Raw genomic sequence first — 18130 nt, forward strand, 5'->3', positions numbered from 1 at the left:
AACAAGACAAGAAAGCTGGCTTTGCAGCAGTAAATGAACACCCAGTCAGAACTTGTCATTAAATATAACTTCTGCTGGTTTGATAGTCAAATTGCTCTTCATTACTGGTGTAAAAATGTTGATGTAATGAGTTGTGACAAAGTCAAAAGGATCTCCACCTCTCTGTCTGCGTGCTGGAGGTTTCCTTGGCGGAAGACTTTAAGCGACTAACATAGAAAATGAGGTGCAGTTTATGTGACAGTGGGAACGATCACAGGCAGCCACTGCTACCTGCAGTTGAAAAAGGTAATAAGAAATTATACACTTCTAGTGGTACAAGAAACTGAGCTTCATACAAAATGCAGTGACCTTTTCTCAGTGTGTTTACTTTTATCCTCTCTACAGTGCACTTTTTATCCCCGAAGCATGCATTCACTACCTGGGGTCCTTCTCGCCTGTTGGCTAGTGTGTCACATAGTCATTGGCTGCGGTAAGAAAGGGTATGACCCACAGTCTGCTTGCTTTCTGATTTTCTGTTCCAGTGACAGACTGAAAAGAGGTTATGGCTAGCCTTGAACATAACTTCTAAGCAATGGTTGTTTCATCAATGTGATTTTAGTGTTGCTGGTGACTTTTTTGCATTATCCACAGGACAGATGATCATGATGTTACCAATACTGCGCCATGCTGCAGTTGTGAATAAGCCACTGTAATTTATTCTAGTTGTCTAATAAAGGCTAGTTCAGAAACACACGTTGGTTTTAATCTGTGTCTTGCAGAGAGCATAAGCAAATCTTAGGAGCCATCTAATGGGGATATAAAAATGTTGATTTTATTTAATAATCTTTAATTAGAGCAGTTTCTGATGCAAATGGCAGAACTGCTGCTCTGTGCTTCTCAAAGAAATAAAGGTAGCCAACTGATTACCACTTCATGTAAAAGATTGGTGTTGATCCATCAGTGGGATAACAAATGTTTCCTGTATTTAAATGAGACAGCAAGATTTTTGAGTATTCCCTCAGTTTCAGAGTTTGTTGTTAGTGATTTAAAGGAAGAGGACACAGAGGCATTGCTGCTAAACCAGAGCTTGTTTTGAATGCTCCTCTTGGTGATCTTGCCACTGAATTAATTGACTTTTGATAGTTTGCTAAATTGTGACTAATATAAAAAAATGAGGATATTTTTGAAATGTTGGTCTTGTACCAGGATCTCATTTTAGTACTCTTGGAAGTTTAGGAAGAACAGAAAACTTAATTTTATAAAATAATTTTCCTGTTTGGCATCTCAATAAAATATTATTCCTTTGCCAAAATATTGTGGTTTTAATTCATAAGTGGAGCGCTATCTTGTGTGGCTGTGTTGTCTCACAAGATAAGGTAGGATACTTAAGATGAGTAAAAGTATTGCCATCAATTTGAAAAATACTAAAAATCTTAGGTAACAGAGTAGTTAGGAAACAATTCCAAATGTCTGTTTTCCAATCTCCCTTTCTTCCTTCTTATAAAATCCACACAAACTTTTTTTTTTTCTTGCAAAACTAAGCTAAGGAAAAACTCTTAAATTTTCACAATTCTTGTTAGTCTGGAGGTTTAGTCTGACCTGGAATCTCTCAGCACCAATGACAAGTCCTGCCCTGTGTTGCAGGATAACCTATAGAATGAATCACTCAAGAAAACTTTCACCCTTCATATGCACAAGTCAGTCTCGTAGTTGATTTATTCCTTTTTTTTTTTTTTTTGGGTAACTCCTTTCTAATGACAAAAAGGCATCAAAAACTGGATTCTTCATATTCTTATCCAGGGAGTGCTGAGAGCATGTTCCCAGTACCTGTCTACAGTGTGAAGACAAGCTAGAGGACAGTGTATGGAAAATACTCTTGTTCCTTCATGCTGACATGTTCTTATTTTTGTCCTCATGGGGAGAAGCTATTGCTTATGTCCAGTCTAAACCTCTCTCATGTCACTTTACACCTGTTTTCTCTCCCAATGCTAAATGTCTAGGTGTGGTATTCTGCGGGCTGAGCAGAAGGGATGATCCCTTCCCTGGATCCCCAGGCTGGTCCCCTGTCCATACAGCCCACAAACTGCTGGCCCGTGTTGCTGCCAGGGCATGCAGGTGCTCCTGCTCCACTCACTGTTTGTCGCCACACGCAGGCCTTTCACACAGAACTGCTCCTGGCAAGGCAGGCCCCTGCCCAGGACCCTCCTCTACATCATTGATAAAGATTTAAAAAAAGGTCTTAAAATTAGTCTTTAAATCCAGGTTGTATTAAGCAGAGCTCGGGCTTCTTTGCTGCCTCCACTGTTTCCTCTTAGTTGAAACCCGAGTATCCTTTGGTGCTTCTTTCAAAGGCCAGACTGGATGACGCTTGGATCAACCTGGGCTAGTGGGAGGTGTCCCTGCCCGTGGCAGGGGGGTGGGAACTCAATGATCTTTATGGTCCTTTCCAACCCAGGTCCCTTCCAACCCAAACCATTCCATGATTCTGTGATTCTTCAAATTACCTCTTCTAGACTTACTTCAGTATTTCAGTAAGCTCTGTGTTTCACATTATAATGATTGGGTTTCAAGAAGGCTGGAAGGGAAAAAATGTTCCCTTTTTTGTTTAAGCCAAAAGTGTTGCAGGAGGGTCATGTTGTTAATAGAGTGCTTCCAGAGCAGAGAATTGTTTGGTTTTAAAAAAAACCCCATCATATACAAGAAGTCCTCGTAAGAGTTCCTCTTAACATGTCGCTATGTGTATATAAAATAAGTATGTGAGCCCCTTCCCACTGGCATGCACTTCATTCTACTTTCAGCAGTGGATTCAGAAGTTATCAGATGCAAAGGCATGTTTTGGCAGCTTTTCTGAGAGCTGCTGTGGATTGATTCAGTGTCAAAAGAATTAAGCACACTGCAGATTATAAAACATTATAAATTAAACATTATTAAAATTCTCTTGAATGAAAAAGGAATATTTTCAAAATGAGAAGTACTCACTGCCTTAAGCCAGCATTTTTCATCCCGTGTTTCTCTCAGTTTATTAAATCTTAAGAGTTTTTATTCCCCTCTATTCAGTGGAATCAAGCTAGCTTCAGAAGTTGGATTTATGTTCACCACACATAGCACATCAGAGCAAACATTCTGGAGTATGTTTTGAGTTGACAATACATAAATTGTAAAATACTTTTCCCTTATGTAAATTGACCTTGGGAATGGCAGTTTCAGAAACAACTAGAAAATAACTGGGCATAAACAAATATAAGAAGCCAGCCTGAAAGCATCCTTTTGTTTGTTTGTTTCAAAATATTGTGTATTCCTTATTTTTTACATATTAAGTAGTTATTGTATGGTACTTATTGTGGAAGAGATCTGTTTTCTGCATTTGCTTCCATACAAAAACTGTAGAAAAACTCTGGCTCTGAAAGAGCTGTGTTGTGCGTGGGTGATATTTATGCTACTTGTGTGTGTTTGGAATCTGTGCCGGTATCAAGAGGGATTGCTAAGGAAGCCTCCTAGCACAGGTAGCATGGCAGGGAATACGTGGGACTCTGCAGACACAGCAGCTGGATTTATAGCCCTGAAAAGAGGCAGCCGACTCCAATACCAGTGACTGGGCTGCTTGCCAAGTCTGAGGATTTGGAAGGCGAAGGAGATTGAGCTGTTACAGCGTGTCTCCTGCAGAGAGTAAGTTATCAGATTGAACAGGTGACACAGCCATGAAAGCATGACCAGGTACTATTAAGATAGTGAGTAGCTTTTGAGTACATTAGTTGTCCTTTGCAAGTGCTTTTCCCACATGGCAGATACAAGGAGCTTGCTTCTTAATAAAAATTAGATTATATTCTGCATTTATTGTGGGCAGTTACTGAGGAGACCTATGAGGATATGGAACTTGAGGTTTGTTACATGAGAGGTGCTGCACCATAAGGTGTTTCAGAGGAGACATACAGAGATGCCGGTTTATATTCAGACTTTTTTTGTTATTGTTTTTTAAGGGATGATGGTTACAGGTTACAGAATGTATTTATAAAATAAGATAATTTTATTTTCTTTGCATGTGAACTAAATAAACACTGAAGGAAGCATTCCTAGACTAATGACGCCGTGTTATAATACCAGGTTAGCCTGCCCATCCACTCCTCCACGACAGCATCAGTCTGCAGAGATACTAGTGCGTCTTGCTCCTGGGGAGGATGCTGTAGCCTCCCTGCACTCTCTGTGCCTGTGCTTCTCTCTTCTTTCAATTAAAGGCTTCCTGTTATGTAATTTCAAATCTTTCTTACCATGGTTTTTACCCACTAGTGCTTCTCTTTTCTGTATCGGATGAAGAGTAATGTTCATTCCTTCTCTTTGCAAACTGTGTCACAGGCCACAGAAACTTGCATTGTTAGCCCCAGCTCTTCCATAGTTACAGGGCATAAAACAAAGGCATGGTTTTGCTTCTCCGTGCAAAACTGTTAAACTCGAGAAACAGAGAAGTTGAGAGATGACAATGCTTAGGCATATTCTTGAAATAACTAACTGCATGAAGTAGCCAGTGTTAGCTGATGTATCTGTTTCTCTTACAATCTTAAACTGTAATAACCCTGAAGGTGCAGTTCACAGTGGTACTTGCTGCTGTGCTGGATTTGAATTTATGGAATAGAAGTATCTCCGATAGCAAAAGTGTTAGCATTTGTTGGGTTGATTTAAAATATTGTGTTAAATACAATAATGTGGTGTTTTGTGTCTGAAACACTTGGTATATAGGACCAGTGAAAAGGGATCTGAGTCAAGCTGTGAGGATCTGCAAACAAACTATTTCACTCTCCAGTTGGATAGAAGATTTCAGTAGGGAGCAGACACATTTTGTTGAAATTTGACGTGTGTTAAATATAGTTAATTGTGCTGTTCCCGCTAGGCACCTCTCTGTATGTTAAAGTTGATGTGCTAATGCTTAATAGCATGTCAGCGTGATGTGGGTGCAGGATGATACAGAGATCTCTGAGCCAAGGCCAGCTGAGCTCACTGTGGAGCCATGGTAGCAGGATTGTGCCAGCTAAAAGGCTGACTAATCATCTAAGCTAATCATCACAGTGGCATATTTTGATTAGTAAAATCAGTAACTTCTTTCCAAATTTATAGTTCTGGAAAATTTTGGTATTTCTAGCTTTTTTCCCCACTCAGAAGGAAAGATCCATAAATCCTTGAAATACCATGTAAACAAAAAAAGATATCTGATGCCCCTTGTGCATCTCTAACACATTATTCAGACTCAAGCCTGTTTTATCTTGCAAGAAAGGTAAAAATAAACTCTTCGAATTAATAATGCTTCCTGTTTCACAAAAACATGAGAAAAAAAACCCTGATTATCTGTTTACCTATGGGTCTGTACTGGCTGGGTCTAATACATAGCAGTAAGGTTGCTAATCAGTTGTGATCTGTGAAATTGTAAAATGAAGTTAATTTATTCATGATGTTACCTTTGTAGACCTCGACTGCTACTGTTAATATAGTGGTGACGGATGTAAATGACAATGGACCAGTTTTTGATATGTTTCTACCGAAAAACCTGTCTGTACAGGAAGAGGAAGCCAATGCTTTTGTTGGTCAAGTAAGGGTAAGTTGACTATACAGAGTTAATTTTTTTATTTTGTAATCCAAACTGCCAGGCTATTAGGAAGGAGTACAAAGTAGTTGTACCTTAGATAAACTCACATCAAAATGTCTTAGATTTAAATGCAAACTGTCTCTTGTCAGATGCTTTTATGTTCACAAAGTCGTCTTTTGGGCTTTAAAATGCAGAATTGATTTTCTTCTCTATGCTTAAAAGCTGAAAAACCTTTTTCATTTAAAAATATCATGTTAAAAAACTGTTCTTGAAGATGCCCCGCTGTAAAAGCTTGCTTGTAACAGATTTACAGTGTTACAACATTGTCACCACATTTTTATACTCTCACTGATTTCTTTTAAAATATTTTTCTGACATACTGAGCAAATGATGCATATATATGTAAAATTGTCACACATACGGAAAATTTTAAGGCCATTGAGGAGAAAAACAGATAAACTGTTGAGTGAAATAATCGACGACCTGTTATAAAAATAGATTGTGCTTGGGGTGTTATGTTAGTTTAAGTGATTTGAAGCTGTGTAAATTTTTATAACATATATGGGTCTTCCGGACTACTGAATGCAGGTTCAGTGACTTGAAACATGCACCACTTTTTTTTTGGCAAAGTCAGTTTTCCTAACATCAGGTGAAAGAAGAAAGAAAGAATTGAGGGGTTTTTTAAACTTGCAGTTGAATATAATGTTTCATATTTCCTTGAGGGGTGGGTAAGCAGAAAGGCTGGATGCAATATGAGCTGAAGGTAAAAGATGAGTTTGGAAGCGTGTTATTTCAGGAATTTAGGTGAAAAATCTGCCTTTTGTTCCAGTAGCAACCATATCAATAGAAAATGGGAGCTCCATAACTGCTGTGTTAGCAGTACCTTCAGAAAGAATAAGGAAGCTTTGGGTAGCATGGGAACCATCTTGGGTAGCATATAGCCATAATAACCATGTTTCTTTCCAAATTTACATTATTCAGTAGGACAGCCATCAGTGTTGCTAGTCTATCATATTTCTTCTTAATTTTGTCTTCGAGTAAACTTCAGTTGTTTTCTGGTATTTATAAATAGAAAAAAAATGCTTCTTTGGTATAAGTTTGCATTTCCTTCCAATTTTGTTATTTATTCATGAAGTTTGATTTAATTCAAGTTATACTTAAGGTTTTGTGGGCTTTTTCAGTACAGTTATACTGAAGTGGCTCTACATCTGTGTATGCTCTACTTGCTGTATAACCTGGTGTCGTTAAAAGTGGGGGCTGCTCTGAAGCTGTCCCAACCTCAGCTGTACTTTAAAGGGAAATAAATTTTGTCAGCATTGATGAAGATTTTAGTTTTCCAAAGCTTAATTTTGTTATGCTAGACTGAAATATCAGCCATGTCAAAGGCTGTTTTGAAGCCTTGGACATTCAGAAATCAGGATCCTTGCAATTAAGTCAGTTTCCATAAAACAAGAAGTTATTGCTTTAGTTTTTGTCATAGTGTTCATCTCATATGGTCATTTTTCATTTTGCATCCTAAAATGTGTGGACATGATACTTCAAATCAGTACCGAATATCTTTAAAATCCATTTTGTGTTTTGCTGGCTGCCCTCAAGGTGCAATAATCTTCTCAAACACTAGATTGGGTCTATTTTTAGCTTAGGTGGAACTATCAAATAAAATAAGTTATTGCAACAGAACCTCTCTATCTTATAAATTAGTATGATTTCTGGGTTGTGTTGAAATGAAGATATTTAATGAAGCCTCATGATAGCTTATTCCTAGTTGTGGAATGGCAGAAACTCATTATATCATTTATTGTCATGTTTATCACCAGTCCTAATTCCCAGTCCCTGGATGGAAAAAGCCTTCTCTTTGTAGTACAAATACTGGATATAGTTTCTAAAGTTTCATATTCACAACTGCAGATAGTATAGAAAAGAGTGATCTGGGCATTTGGAATTTTTTTTCTGGCTTCAGTGAGATTGCTGAAATTAGGATGATGAGCATCTAGGTGTAGCTATGTTGTTTGCAGATGTTCTTGAAAAACAGAAATAGCTTTTGTTGTGTTTTTGTGCTTCGTAGTACATTAGAACCACAGTAGGTATGGGAGAGTTTTCTATGGCAATGCATTTTGTACAGAGGCTGTGATGTGGTTAAAATATAAAGGCCTATTTTAAATTAAAATAGCCTGTTAAAAGAAGGTAGTGCTCATTGCGTCACATATTTTCACCACCAACAATTAAGCTGCTGACTGGCAGGCCTGCTTTTCAGAATGTCTTCTACTGTATTCATTGCGAACAGGAGCCTGAAATCTGCCAGAGTAGGCAGTGATACAGATGATCTTGAAAAATAAACAGGTTTTGTGGTGTCCCTTTCCCTTTTTGAATGGTGGCTTCCGTTTTGCATGGGGAAGAATACAGTAAGGCGTTTTTATCTGAAGACCTGAGCAGATATGGGCCCTGCTGCCCGTTGAAGCAGAGGAGCTAGTGATAAACGATGTGGAAAAGGTGCTCAACTACTTGGATGCCTCAGGTTTTTTTACTTGTAAGTTTTGGTATCAGGACTCTCAGATGCCTGAGTCCTTTCTTCTGGGGGAGGAAAACACTACCCACAGTAGCAGATAAAGACATTACAGGCTGCTTAAGGAAGTAAGACACAGAGACATGGTGGGAGCAGATGGGATGCCTCTGAAGGTGCTAACGCTGGCTGATGCCACTGCAAGGATGCTCTCTCTCATCTTTGAAAGGTGCCGAGGAGTGTTGTTCCTTATGACTAGGAAAAGGCAAACATCACACTCATCTTTGGGAATGGCAGGAAGGAGGATTCCTAATTCTAATTGGCTTACAATTTGAATGTATTTTATACTGAAATCCATTCTTTTTCATGGAAGATCCCCAAACAACAATTATTTTAACTTTTTTACAGTTGCCAGTTGAAGAGATTAATTCTTGTAAATCTGGGGATATATTCTATGTCAATTAATAGAAGGGTAAAGCTGTAACAAATTTATTAGTACCTATATTAAAATGTTAGAAGTAGTCTAAAAGCTATTGAGAAGCTATTATTTCCCCATTCTTCGTTCTCTATATGGGCTTTCTCTTTCTTCCCTCTATTGAGACTGCAAAACTTCATGTCAGTTTTCTGGTCATCTGTTCCTCTGAACAAGTGATGGGTCACATTCACACCCTCCTTTTGTCCCCTCTCTCCTAATACAGGTAAGGTTATAGGCAATTCAGGGTATAAGCCAATTAGATCTAACACTCCCATGAGTAACTCTAGCCACAGACAAGAGAGTTCTTTGCTCCACTTTGAGTGTGAAAGTTGGACTTAAAAAGGTATTCCCATAAAGGCTTAGGTAACATTTGGGAATTTGTTTCCCAAGGAGACACAGAGTAAGGGCAATTAAACATTTTCTCTGGAAGAGAGGAGGGGTCGTTATGGGCAGGGAGGCAGTGTTTACACTCCTCAGTGCTCTCATTCTGCCACTCCGGTGGCTTTGTCTGCCTGTTGGGAGTTCCTGAAGGCACCAGCGTAGAAGTACTGCCTGTGGGGATTTGGGGAGCATACTGAAGATTAAAAGAACAAAAGCTAGGAGGGATAAGGCTGAAAGTGTAGTGGATGTATTTCAAATCCCATTTATTTTTCTCAGTGTTGTCTAAATTGGGGCAGTTGGAGGTGTATTAGATTCCCTGCTGTTTTTTTCATATCTGTCATGGGGATCCCCAGCAAGACAGGAGGAGAATTGCTGAATGAAGTTCTCTACAAAGGACCAACAGGAAGCAAAAAGCTTCAAATGGGAAACTTCAAAATGAATTCAGGTGCTGTGTTGTCTGTTGCAGTCTAAAACAGCAGAGATCCTGCTGAGGACAGGGCAACTGAATGATTTGCATTGCACAGTATACTGTTTGTCAGTACCAGGTGCATAGGAGGTAAAAAAGCGGAATAAAATTTAGATGGGGATCAATCAAATCTGCAAACAGGTTTGCGTTCTTGATCAGTGAAAGACAGTCCCAAGGAGTTTGTTACAGACCTCAAAAATCTAGTTTGTGGATAAATAAGAAGCAGTTGACCGGAAGGGACCAGGAGAGGAAACAAATCACTCAGCTGAAGTTTTTATTCATCTGGTTTTTATATTTACCTGGATTCTTTCACACACACTCATTGTTTGGTTATTGTAGGCGTGTTTTTGTGTCATCGATCAGCACTGTTTGAAATCTCCAGCATGAACATGTTGGTGTCAAGGGGAGATAGGGACATGAAAGGAAATGAGAAGGAATATATAGATAAAGAATTACATGGCAGTGGACAAACCAACCGCTCATCAGATGTTTAATTATCACTGGACCCTAGATCTTCCCTAAAATGGAGACAGTATAAATAAGCTCCAATAATGACAGTGGTTTGCAAACAGTGTGTGTAATACCTCTGTCATCTGCTGCTTTTTTAAATGAGAAAAGAAATGCTTAAAGAAAATAAGTTGCTCTTTAGGATGGAGCTATTCTAGCCATTGGAAGAGCAAGCTTGGAGGACTGCCTTTGATTGTACTGTACAACGGAAATATTTACCTTTTCTATTTACCTAATAAATATATATTCATACCTGTGGTGTATATAATAGCATCTACCCACTACAGAACAAAGCAAGGCAAAACTGTAAGACAAGTGGGACAGAGACAGCCTATATGGTACCAATCTGCTGATTCTAGATGTTTTCTTTTAATCTTATAGAAGTTTTTTAAATTTATTGCTTTTGAATGCTAATGCAATGCAGTTATGATGCCAATTTCCTAACAGGGCTTTCTTTCTGTGAATATTGGTGAATAATTGCAAGCTTCTGTTTTTATTTAAGTTCATAAGGTGGTAAACCCTGTAAGTCTCATGATTTAAAGCCCAGTTTAAATTTCACAGATTTCAGTGAGGCTTATTGTGTTGGACTAAATGACCTCCGGAGATCCCTTACAACTACATGATTCTGTGTTTCTGTATACAGGAAAACTGCTTCAAATGCTGGGGAGGTATTACATTGTAAGATTTTCTTGTAAAAAGTCTAGAAAGGAACCTCACTTTACCTTAATCACCATTGTCATGTTTTCTGCTTGAAGGCTTGTAGAGCAGGGTGTGATAGCCCACAACCTGCACTGTTGATTACACCTTATCTTTATTACAAATACCAGCTTCTGAAATTAAATTCTCGGGTCTCCTGTACCCTTAGACAACTTGTAGGAAAATTAGAGGTGGAGGAAAAAGGACAAGACCAGAAAAAAGAGAGATTTATTGGCAGGAGAGGACAATCTGTGAGGGAAAGGAGTAAAGCCCTTGGGGAAGAGCAAAATCATGGCCTCTGAAGGAGATCTCAGATACACAGAGTGAGTCCATGGCTGCTGCTCACTGCATAATACACTTCCTAACAATTTATTTCAAATTCATCTAATAACATAGAATCACAGAATCACAGAATGGTTTGGGTTGGAAGGGACCTCAAAGACCACACAGTTCGACCCCCTGCAATGGGCAGGGACACCCACCACTAGCCCAGGTTGCTCAAAGCCTCACCCAGCCTGGCCTTGAACCCCTCCAGGGATGGGGCATCCACAGCTTCTCTGGGCAACGTGTTCCATTGCCTCTACCACCCTCATAGTAAGTTCAACTGTCTTTCCCCGTGCAGTTTCTCAGATTTTATAATTAGCTGTCACAATAATTATGTGAGAAGAAATGAAATGGCAGCCATTGCTGAAGTCAATGTTGTAATCCCATGTGCTTTCTAGCTGGATTTTCACCTGTTTGTTAACAAGCAAATTCCTTTGGCCTCTTAAAACAAGATAGATGTCATGGTTACAAGTCCAAACCTGTGGCATGAGATGAAATAGATGTGGTTGTAGATTTGTGCAATTTTTTTTCCATCTTAGACTGGCAGTTCCAGGCAGGATTTCTGCTGATGCCCCTAAGGGGCTGTACAATTCCTGGAGGGTATTTCACAGCATGCAGCTGCAGCCACTCTCCCTCTGCTTTACAGCAGTTCCTTGGACTTAGGTGAGCTTAAGACCAAAGATCAAATAGGTTTATAAAGCTCCTTGCCACTCATAATGTGATAAATGGGGTGACTTTGTAAGCTAAATGGATTTCAAAAGCTGTGCTTTTGTCCTTCCTGTTTCTGCTATTGTATTTGTGCATTAATTTACATCTTTGTCTGCAGAGATGTGCTTTAACACAATGGATTTTTTGATACATGTTATTAGAGGAACATTTCAATCATTTTCGCATTCACAGCAGTTGATCATTGAGAGTCCAGGGATTTTTGTGTGAAGTGAATTCTTGTTTTTCGTGTGTTTGTAAGCCCTTTCATCTGTTTCAGCCTGATGCCAAACTAATTCTTCTGAATCAGTGGTTTCATGTCCCCAGTATGTGCCCATTTAGTATTTTGATGTCTGATTCTGTTTGTTTAGATGTGGCTGTTCAGATTTCTTTCACTGGGATAAGAAATTATGGTTTTCCTGAGCTTACAAGTTGGGATGGTTTATATTGTGCCTGCTAACTTTTGACTGCAGTCTCTCATTATAGATGTTCTCCTGTGACTTGAACAATTGTCTTGATTAGTGATTCCTTTTTTGAAGACTGCCTGGTAGAAGAAGTTGGGGAGATCTGTTGTGATACATGTCAGGTGTCTAACTTTTTTCTAATATTCAGACGTTGTGGCCTCGATATCTGTAATTGATATAATAAAACTAATTTCCTTTAAGTATTCTTCTGTGACCAAGAGAAGACAACAGCACACAACCAAGAGCATTTTAAGAGTCTGACCAGTGAGATAAGCAGTTTCAAATCCAGATGTTGGATGTTCCAGCTCAGATTCTAAAGTTCTCTAATTAGGTGGGTTTATGAGGAAAGCCAGCAGTCTAGAGAAATGACAAAAATAACTTAAAAATGGATTAATGTATTAGAGAAATGTTTGGGAGCCCAACTAAACGTGGAGATTTTAAACAATATAAGTGTTATTTCATCTGTAATTTTTTTGGTTTTTTTTTTTTGCTAGTAGGTATATTCATTGATTTAATCTCTGAATTGCTTGATCATATCATTGCCAAAGAACATACTCAACATAAAAGCAACATTTCTAATCACCTTTCAAGTGAAAACAGTCAGTACAAGTCTCTAAATTTAGGATTGGTTGTGTGCCAGACTAAAGGAAGCTTGTCTATTTTTAAGTGTTACAATGTGGTTAACTTTCGTAGGAGGTTCACCACTCCATTAAATCATGTTTTTCCAGCCATGAGCTGCAAAATATTTTAATTTATTTCAATTTATATTTGCTTGTAGCATTTAACTGTTCTTACTCTGTAGTTTTATTTAGAGTCACATTTAATTGGTTTCTGAACTAACCCTCCAGATGCACTGCATTTAGCATTAACTATGAGAGTCATTCTCAAAGGTTTTCCCATCTTGCATAATGGCTCAAATATGTCAATATTTGAAAATTTACCATGTGCTGCCTTTACCCTTACAAATTACTCTAAGCGTAGTTATGAGAAAAATGCTAAGTTGATATGACTTGGTAGTTCAATAAGATACTTTTTCTTCTGAAGAGTTGTTGGAGGTCATACACAAAAAAATACCTATAGTGATTTTCAAAAGCATATGTGTGTAAAAAGTTTTGTGGCATGTCAGAAATTATACAGCAGAATCAAGTAACTTAAAAAGCCTTCTGTATGCTTTGGGTTGAGCATGAACATAGGAAAAAAAACATTATGTCATTTCTTGTCATCTGGAACTTGTACAAAACTTGCAGTCTTCTAATCCTGTCTGTAAAAGAATTTTTGGTTTTTTTAATATGAATAATATAATTTAAATGTCAGTTTTGTATGAACTCTTGTAAGTTTTTGGTCTGCAAGGGAGTATTGCAACTAACTGTAATGGGCATAGAGTGATGCCATGTATGTTTAGGAGCATGATTTATTAATCAGGAGAAGAATGTGTGCGAAAATGATGACAGCACCGGGAGGACAAAAGTATTTCCTTGTTTCCTTACTTCCTTTGGCATTATTTTGAGTCCATCCATTCTGTCCATCAAACAGAAATCTTTCAAAACTCTTGGTACCTTATAATCTTTTCCTATGCTTAGAGCACGTAATGAATTAAATGGGGAAATGAAAGATTCTGTAAAAGCAGGCTAAACAAAATTAAAGAGAAGAAAAGCTTGTCTCAAATATAGAGAAGGAGAAAAATTACAAACTTTCATGGATGACTGATTTTCACTCCTTGAAATATTTTTAAAGAAATACTAGGAGGTCAGAAATGTTTCAAATATCTGTAGCCTCTTACTGCATCTGGGAGATGTAAATTTTGGCCTATGAGCACAAGCAGTAATTTTCCTGAAAAACAAGTACAAAATCCAATTTAGCACTCCCACCCACACTTAACTTGCTGTTTGACACAATTGAGGGGCTTGGGAATCTTTTAAACCCATAATAAAAAAAAAAATTCAATCCATAAATAAACCCATTAAACCCATAATAATAAAAAGTCGTGTTATCATCCATGAAAACAGTAACCCAACTCCCACCAACAGCATCCTTTCTATACTCCAGCACAATTTCCATCCCTCCCTTGAGCTGCAGTGTTTGCTGGAATACTGAAGAGGTTGTTGGAGATCAGGAACTTTTGTTGGGGTAGGTAGGGATCATGGGGAGCTTCTGGCCCTGAAGAAGACCTGAAGGAAAATTTAGTCTGCAGGAAGTCAGGTTGGTGGCAGAGTGGTCCCTAGGAAGTGTTTCCACTTGCAGCTTTAATGAGGGGATACCTGTCATGTTTTCTTATGCTTTATAGACAACTATGCATAATGCCACACTGTCTTATTTTGCTTTTTTCCAGCTCCAGCAATCTGAACATAAACCCTCAATTAGCCTGCTTAAATCCTGTTGTTACTGCTTGGGAGCAAGAGTTGTGGATATTAGTAGGAGGTTTCTTTTGAAAAGACTGATAATGGTATAATTAATATTGTTGACATTTGAGCACTTGTCATTATATTTCAGAGTTAGTGATCCTTCGAGAGATATTTTGCTAATTCAGATCTCCCAGAATTGTATTCTCAAGCTGTTTGAGATGGAGGAAGATAATTTGTTTCTCAGGAACACTGTTGGTTTATATTAATGCAGTTTTCTTAGTAATGTTGAAGAATAGTTGGTAATGCAAATTTAAACTTACCACGACAGATAAAGCCTATCATCTTGTAGATTGTGGTATCTCCAGTAAATGTGGGATGTATTTTCCAGGAAATAAAGTAATGACTCATTTATATTCCTAGGTTTCCAGGTCTGTTTTATCATGCAGTACTTTATAAGTTAGCCCCGTGAAAGATGGAAATGAGACTACTCATGTAGATCTGAGGAGTTACTAGAATAACAGCAGTAGTTACTACAGACTGTTCAGAGGTGGCGTGGTTTAATCCCAGACAGCAACTAAGCATCACACAGACACTCGCTCACTGCCCCACGCTCCTGTGGGATGAGGGAGAGAATTCGAGGTAAAAGATAAGAAAACTTGTGGGTTGAGATGAGAAGAGCTTAATGATTGAAATGAAGTAAAATAAAATTATGATAATGAGAATAACAATAATAATTTTAAAAATTGTAATGAAAAGGAAAACAACAAAAGCAAAACCCAAGAAAAACAAGTGATACAGCCACTCGCCAACTGATGGCCAGCCAGTCTCTGAGCAGTGTCTGCGCCCCCCAGCCAACTCCCCTAGCTTATGTGCTGAGCATGATGTTTTATGGTATGGAGTATCCCCTCTGGCCAGTTTGAGTCAGCTGTCCCAGCTGTGTCCCCTTCCAGCTCCTTGTAGAGAAGAAGCTGGGAGTGCAGGGGCAGTATGAGAATCTGAAAAAGTCCCTGGCTTAATGTAAGCATGGCTTGGCAACAGCTAAAGCTTCCCTGTGTTATCAACATTGTTCTCAGCACAAATCCAAAACACAGCCCCATACTAGCTACTATGAAGAAAATTAATTCTTATCCCAGCCAAAACCAGCACAAGAGGAACATGCTTTTTCTAATTCTGAATAAACATCATGAGATGGGAGAGGTAGAAATGTGCATCTCATCTTTCTGCATCGTTCACAGCATTGGCAAGAGGAGCTGGTCAGGAAGGGATTGTTTTGTTTCTTTTCTTTTTTTAAAGTCTCATTTATGCTTCCTCAGATGCTTGCAGTTTGAAGAAAATAAATTACCTTAGACCTATGTTAAGCAGGCTCCTCTATCCTGACAAAAACCCCTTTTGGCTAGGCTACATTGACATAGGTGAATTTATGAGCTCTTCGGTTGTGTAACACTGGTGTAGTAAATTTGCCTAACGGGCTGCTCAAACCAGTTTGATATAAGACCAGTGGAAAACCTCTGAGCACATAGAGGGATAATTCCCAATTTTTCTTTTACCCAGAGTAGCAAAATTAGCTTGGTTTCCTATCCAAAATTACCAACTCTGTGTTGTGTGTGATTGCAGGTGATCAAACACCAGAATGTGTTGGCAGATTTTGGGGTAATGTGATGAGTGGGAACCTGGGTGTTGCGGTAGTGCTCGTGTGAAGGCTGAGAGTGGCTCAGGCTCCTTTGCTTTCTTACTTGTTACCCAGCTCTGCCTCGACAGGCCCTTGAACTGATATTTTCCTTCCCTTTGATGACTGTAGGGATGAGGGGAAGGAGGACTTGGTTTAGGGGTCGATGCAACAAAAAAATCTTCTAGCAGGAAAACAAGTGAGAAATGAGTAGGTTCGTTCTTCCGTTGTCTGATCTTGACATCCCACTGTGGCGGGGGAAGTATGAGTGAGTGTTTTTGGAAATGTGGATTATGACTTGGGCTGCCCTCAAATTTTTAAAGTTTTGGCTTGTTGTAAGGGGGAAAAATGTGTTCTGCATGTATGCTACGCATACACGCAAGATCAGATGTGTGGGGATTTGAAGCTAGGGTGAGACGGAGGATGCCCTGTGGGGAATAGAAAGAAATGTTGTCAATTTTGTGCTCAGTGTTTGCCTTGATCTTTTTTACTCTTAATTGACCTTACCTAATAGAAGAAATTGCTAAGAATGCTGGTGTAGCCCAGAGAAAAATAATATCTGTGATTTGTTATATATTTGTTATAGCTGAAAACAGACATGGGAGCTGGTTGCTGTATGAGATTGAACAAGGCTCAGTGCTGGGTCCTCCACTTGGGTCACAACAACGCCCTGCAAAGATACAGGCTTGGGGAAGTGTGCCTGGAAAGCTGCCTGGTGGAAAAGGACCTGGCGGTGCTGGTCAACAGGCAGCTGAATATGAGCCTGCAGCGTGCCCAGATGGCCAGGAAAGCCAATGGCATCCTGGCCTGCATCAGAAATAGTGTGACCAGCAGGACTAGGGCAGTGATCGCACCGCAGTATTCGGCACTGGTGCGGCCAAATACTGTGTTGAGTTTTTGGGCCCCACACTACAAGAAAGACATTGAGGTGCTGGAGCGCATACAAAGAAGGGCAAGAAGGCTGGTGAAGGGTCTGGAAAACAAGTCTGGTGAGGAGCAGCTGAGGGAACTGGGGTTGTTTAGCCTGGAGAAAAGGAGGCTGAGGGAAGACCTTATCACTCTCTACAGCGACCTGAAAGGAGGCTGTAGCCAGGTGGGTTTTGGTCTCTGTTCCCAGGTAACAAGTGATAGGACAAAAGGAAATGGCCCTAAGTTGTACCAGGAGTGGTTTAGATTGAATATTTGGAAAAAAATCTTCACTAAAAGGGTTGTCAAGCACTGGAACAGGCTGCCCAGGGCAGTGGTGGAGTCACCATTCCTGGAGGGATTTAAAGGACACGTAGATGCAGCACTTAGGGACATGGTTTAGTGGTGGACTGGGCAGTGTTCAGTTAACAGTTGGACTTGATGATCTCAAAGGTCTTTTCCAATCTAAATGATTCTATGGTTCTCTCCACCTCTGATAACTGTATACCCAGGTAATCCTCCCCAGCGTTGATAATGAGCAAATCACATTAAATTAATTGGGATGTTGGTGGCTTCTGTGTTAAGGGCAGTGATCAGTTCAAGAAGAGCTGATTTTTGAAGCAGGACTTTCTGAAAGCCTAGCTCCTCATTGTGCAGACCTCCTTCTCCCTTACCTTTTGGTCTGGGGTTGCGATACGTGTGTGCCACCTTGGACCTGTCAGTGAGAGAGCAGGGGGATGACGTGGGGATGACCTGAAGTCCTCTGTTTTGATATACAGCAACAGCTGCAAACAGGGCAGTAGCCATGCCATCAGCGAGTCCTTCAAGGACTTCTCCACAGAGCTGCTGCCCATGGGCTCTGAGGGGTTCTGGGAAATGATTTCCATGTGGAAAGAGTTAATTCTGTGTACTCCTGAGATAGGATTCTTTTAGAAAACAGATTATCCACAGAGAGTACATTGTCTGTTTTCAAGTTTATAGTGATAAAATATTAGTAGATGGAGATCTTAAACTGTAAAAGCGATCTAATTTGGTAAAATAACAGCATTTCGTTAAAGCTTTTTTCACAATAAAATCCATTTTGATTCTTTAAAAACATACACTTTGGTTTTAAACACATATCCATGTGTTGCCTAAGGCTGGCAGT

General features: G+C 39.3%; 1 protein-coding gene across 1 annotated transcript in view; it reads left to right on the top strand.

The window, feature by feature from the left end:
- The window catches only part of LOC104466785 (protocadherin-15-like), a gene marked incomplete at both ends in the record, with an annotated part of 108892 nt that overhangs the window by 70150 nt on the left and 20612 nt on the right, over window positions 1-18130 (top strand). Inside the window, one exon of the mRNA XM_010080321.1 lies at window positions 5432-5560. Coding sequence (XP_010078623.1) covers window positions 5432-5560 — 129 coding nt within the window. The remainder of the gene's footprint in view (window positions 1-5431; window positions 5561-18130) is intronic.

Source organism: Pterocles gutturalis, unplaced genomic scaffold (genome assembly GCF_000699245.1).
Source record: "Pterocles gutturalis isolate BGI_N339 unplaced genomic scaffold, ASM69924v1 scaffold10269, whole genome shotgun sequence".
In the NCBI taxonomy this organism is placed as follows: domain Eukaryota; kingdom Metazoa; phylum Chordata; class Aves; order Pterocliformes; family Pteroclidae; genus Pterocles; species Pterocles gutturalis.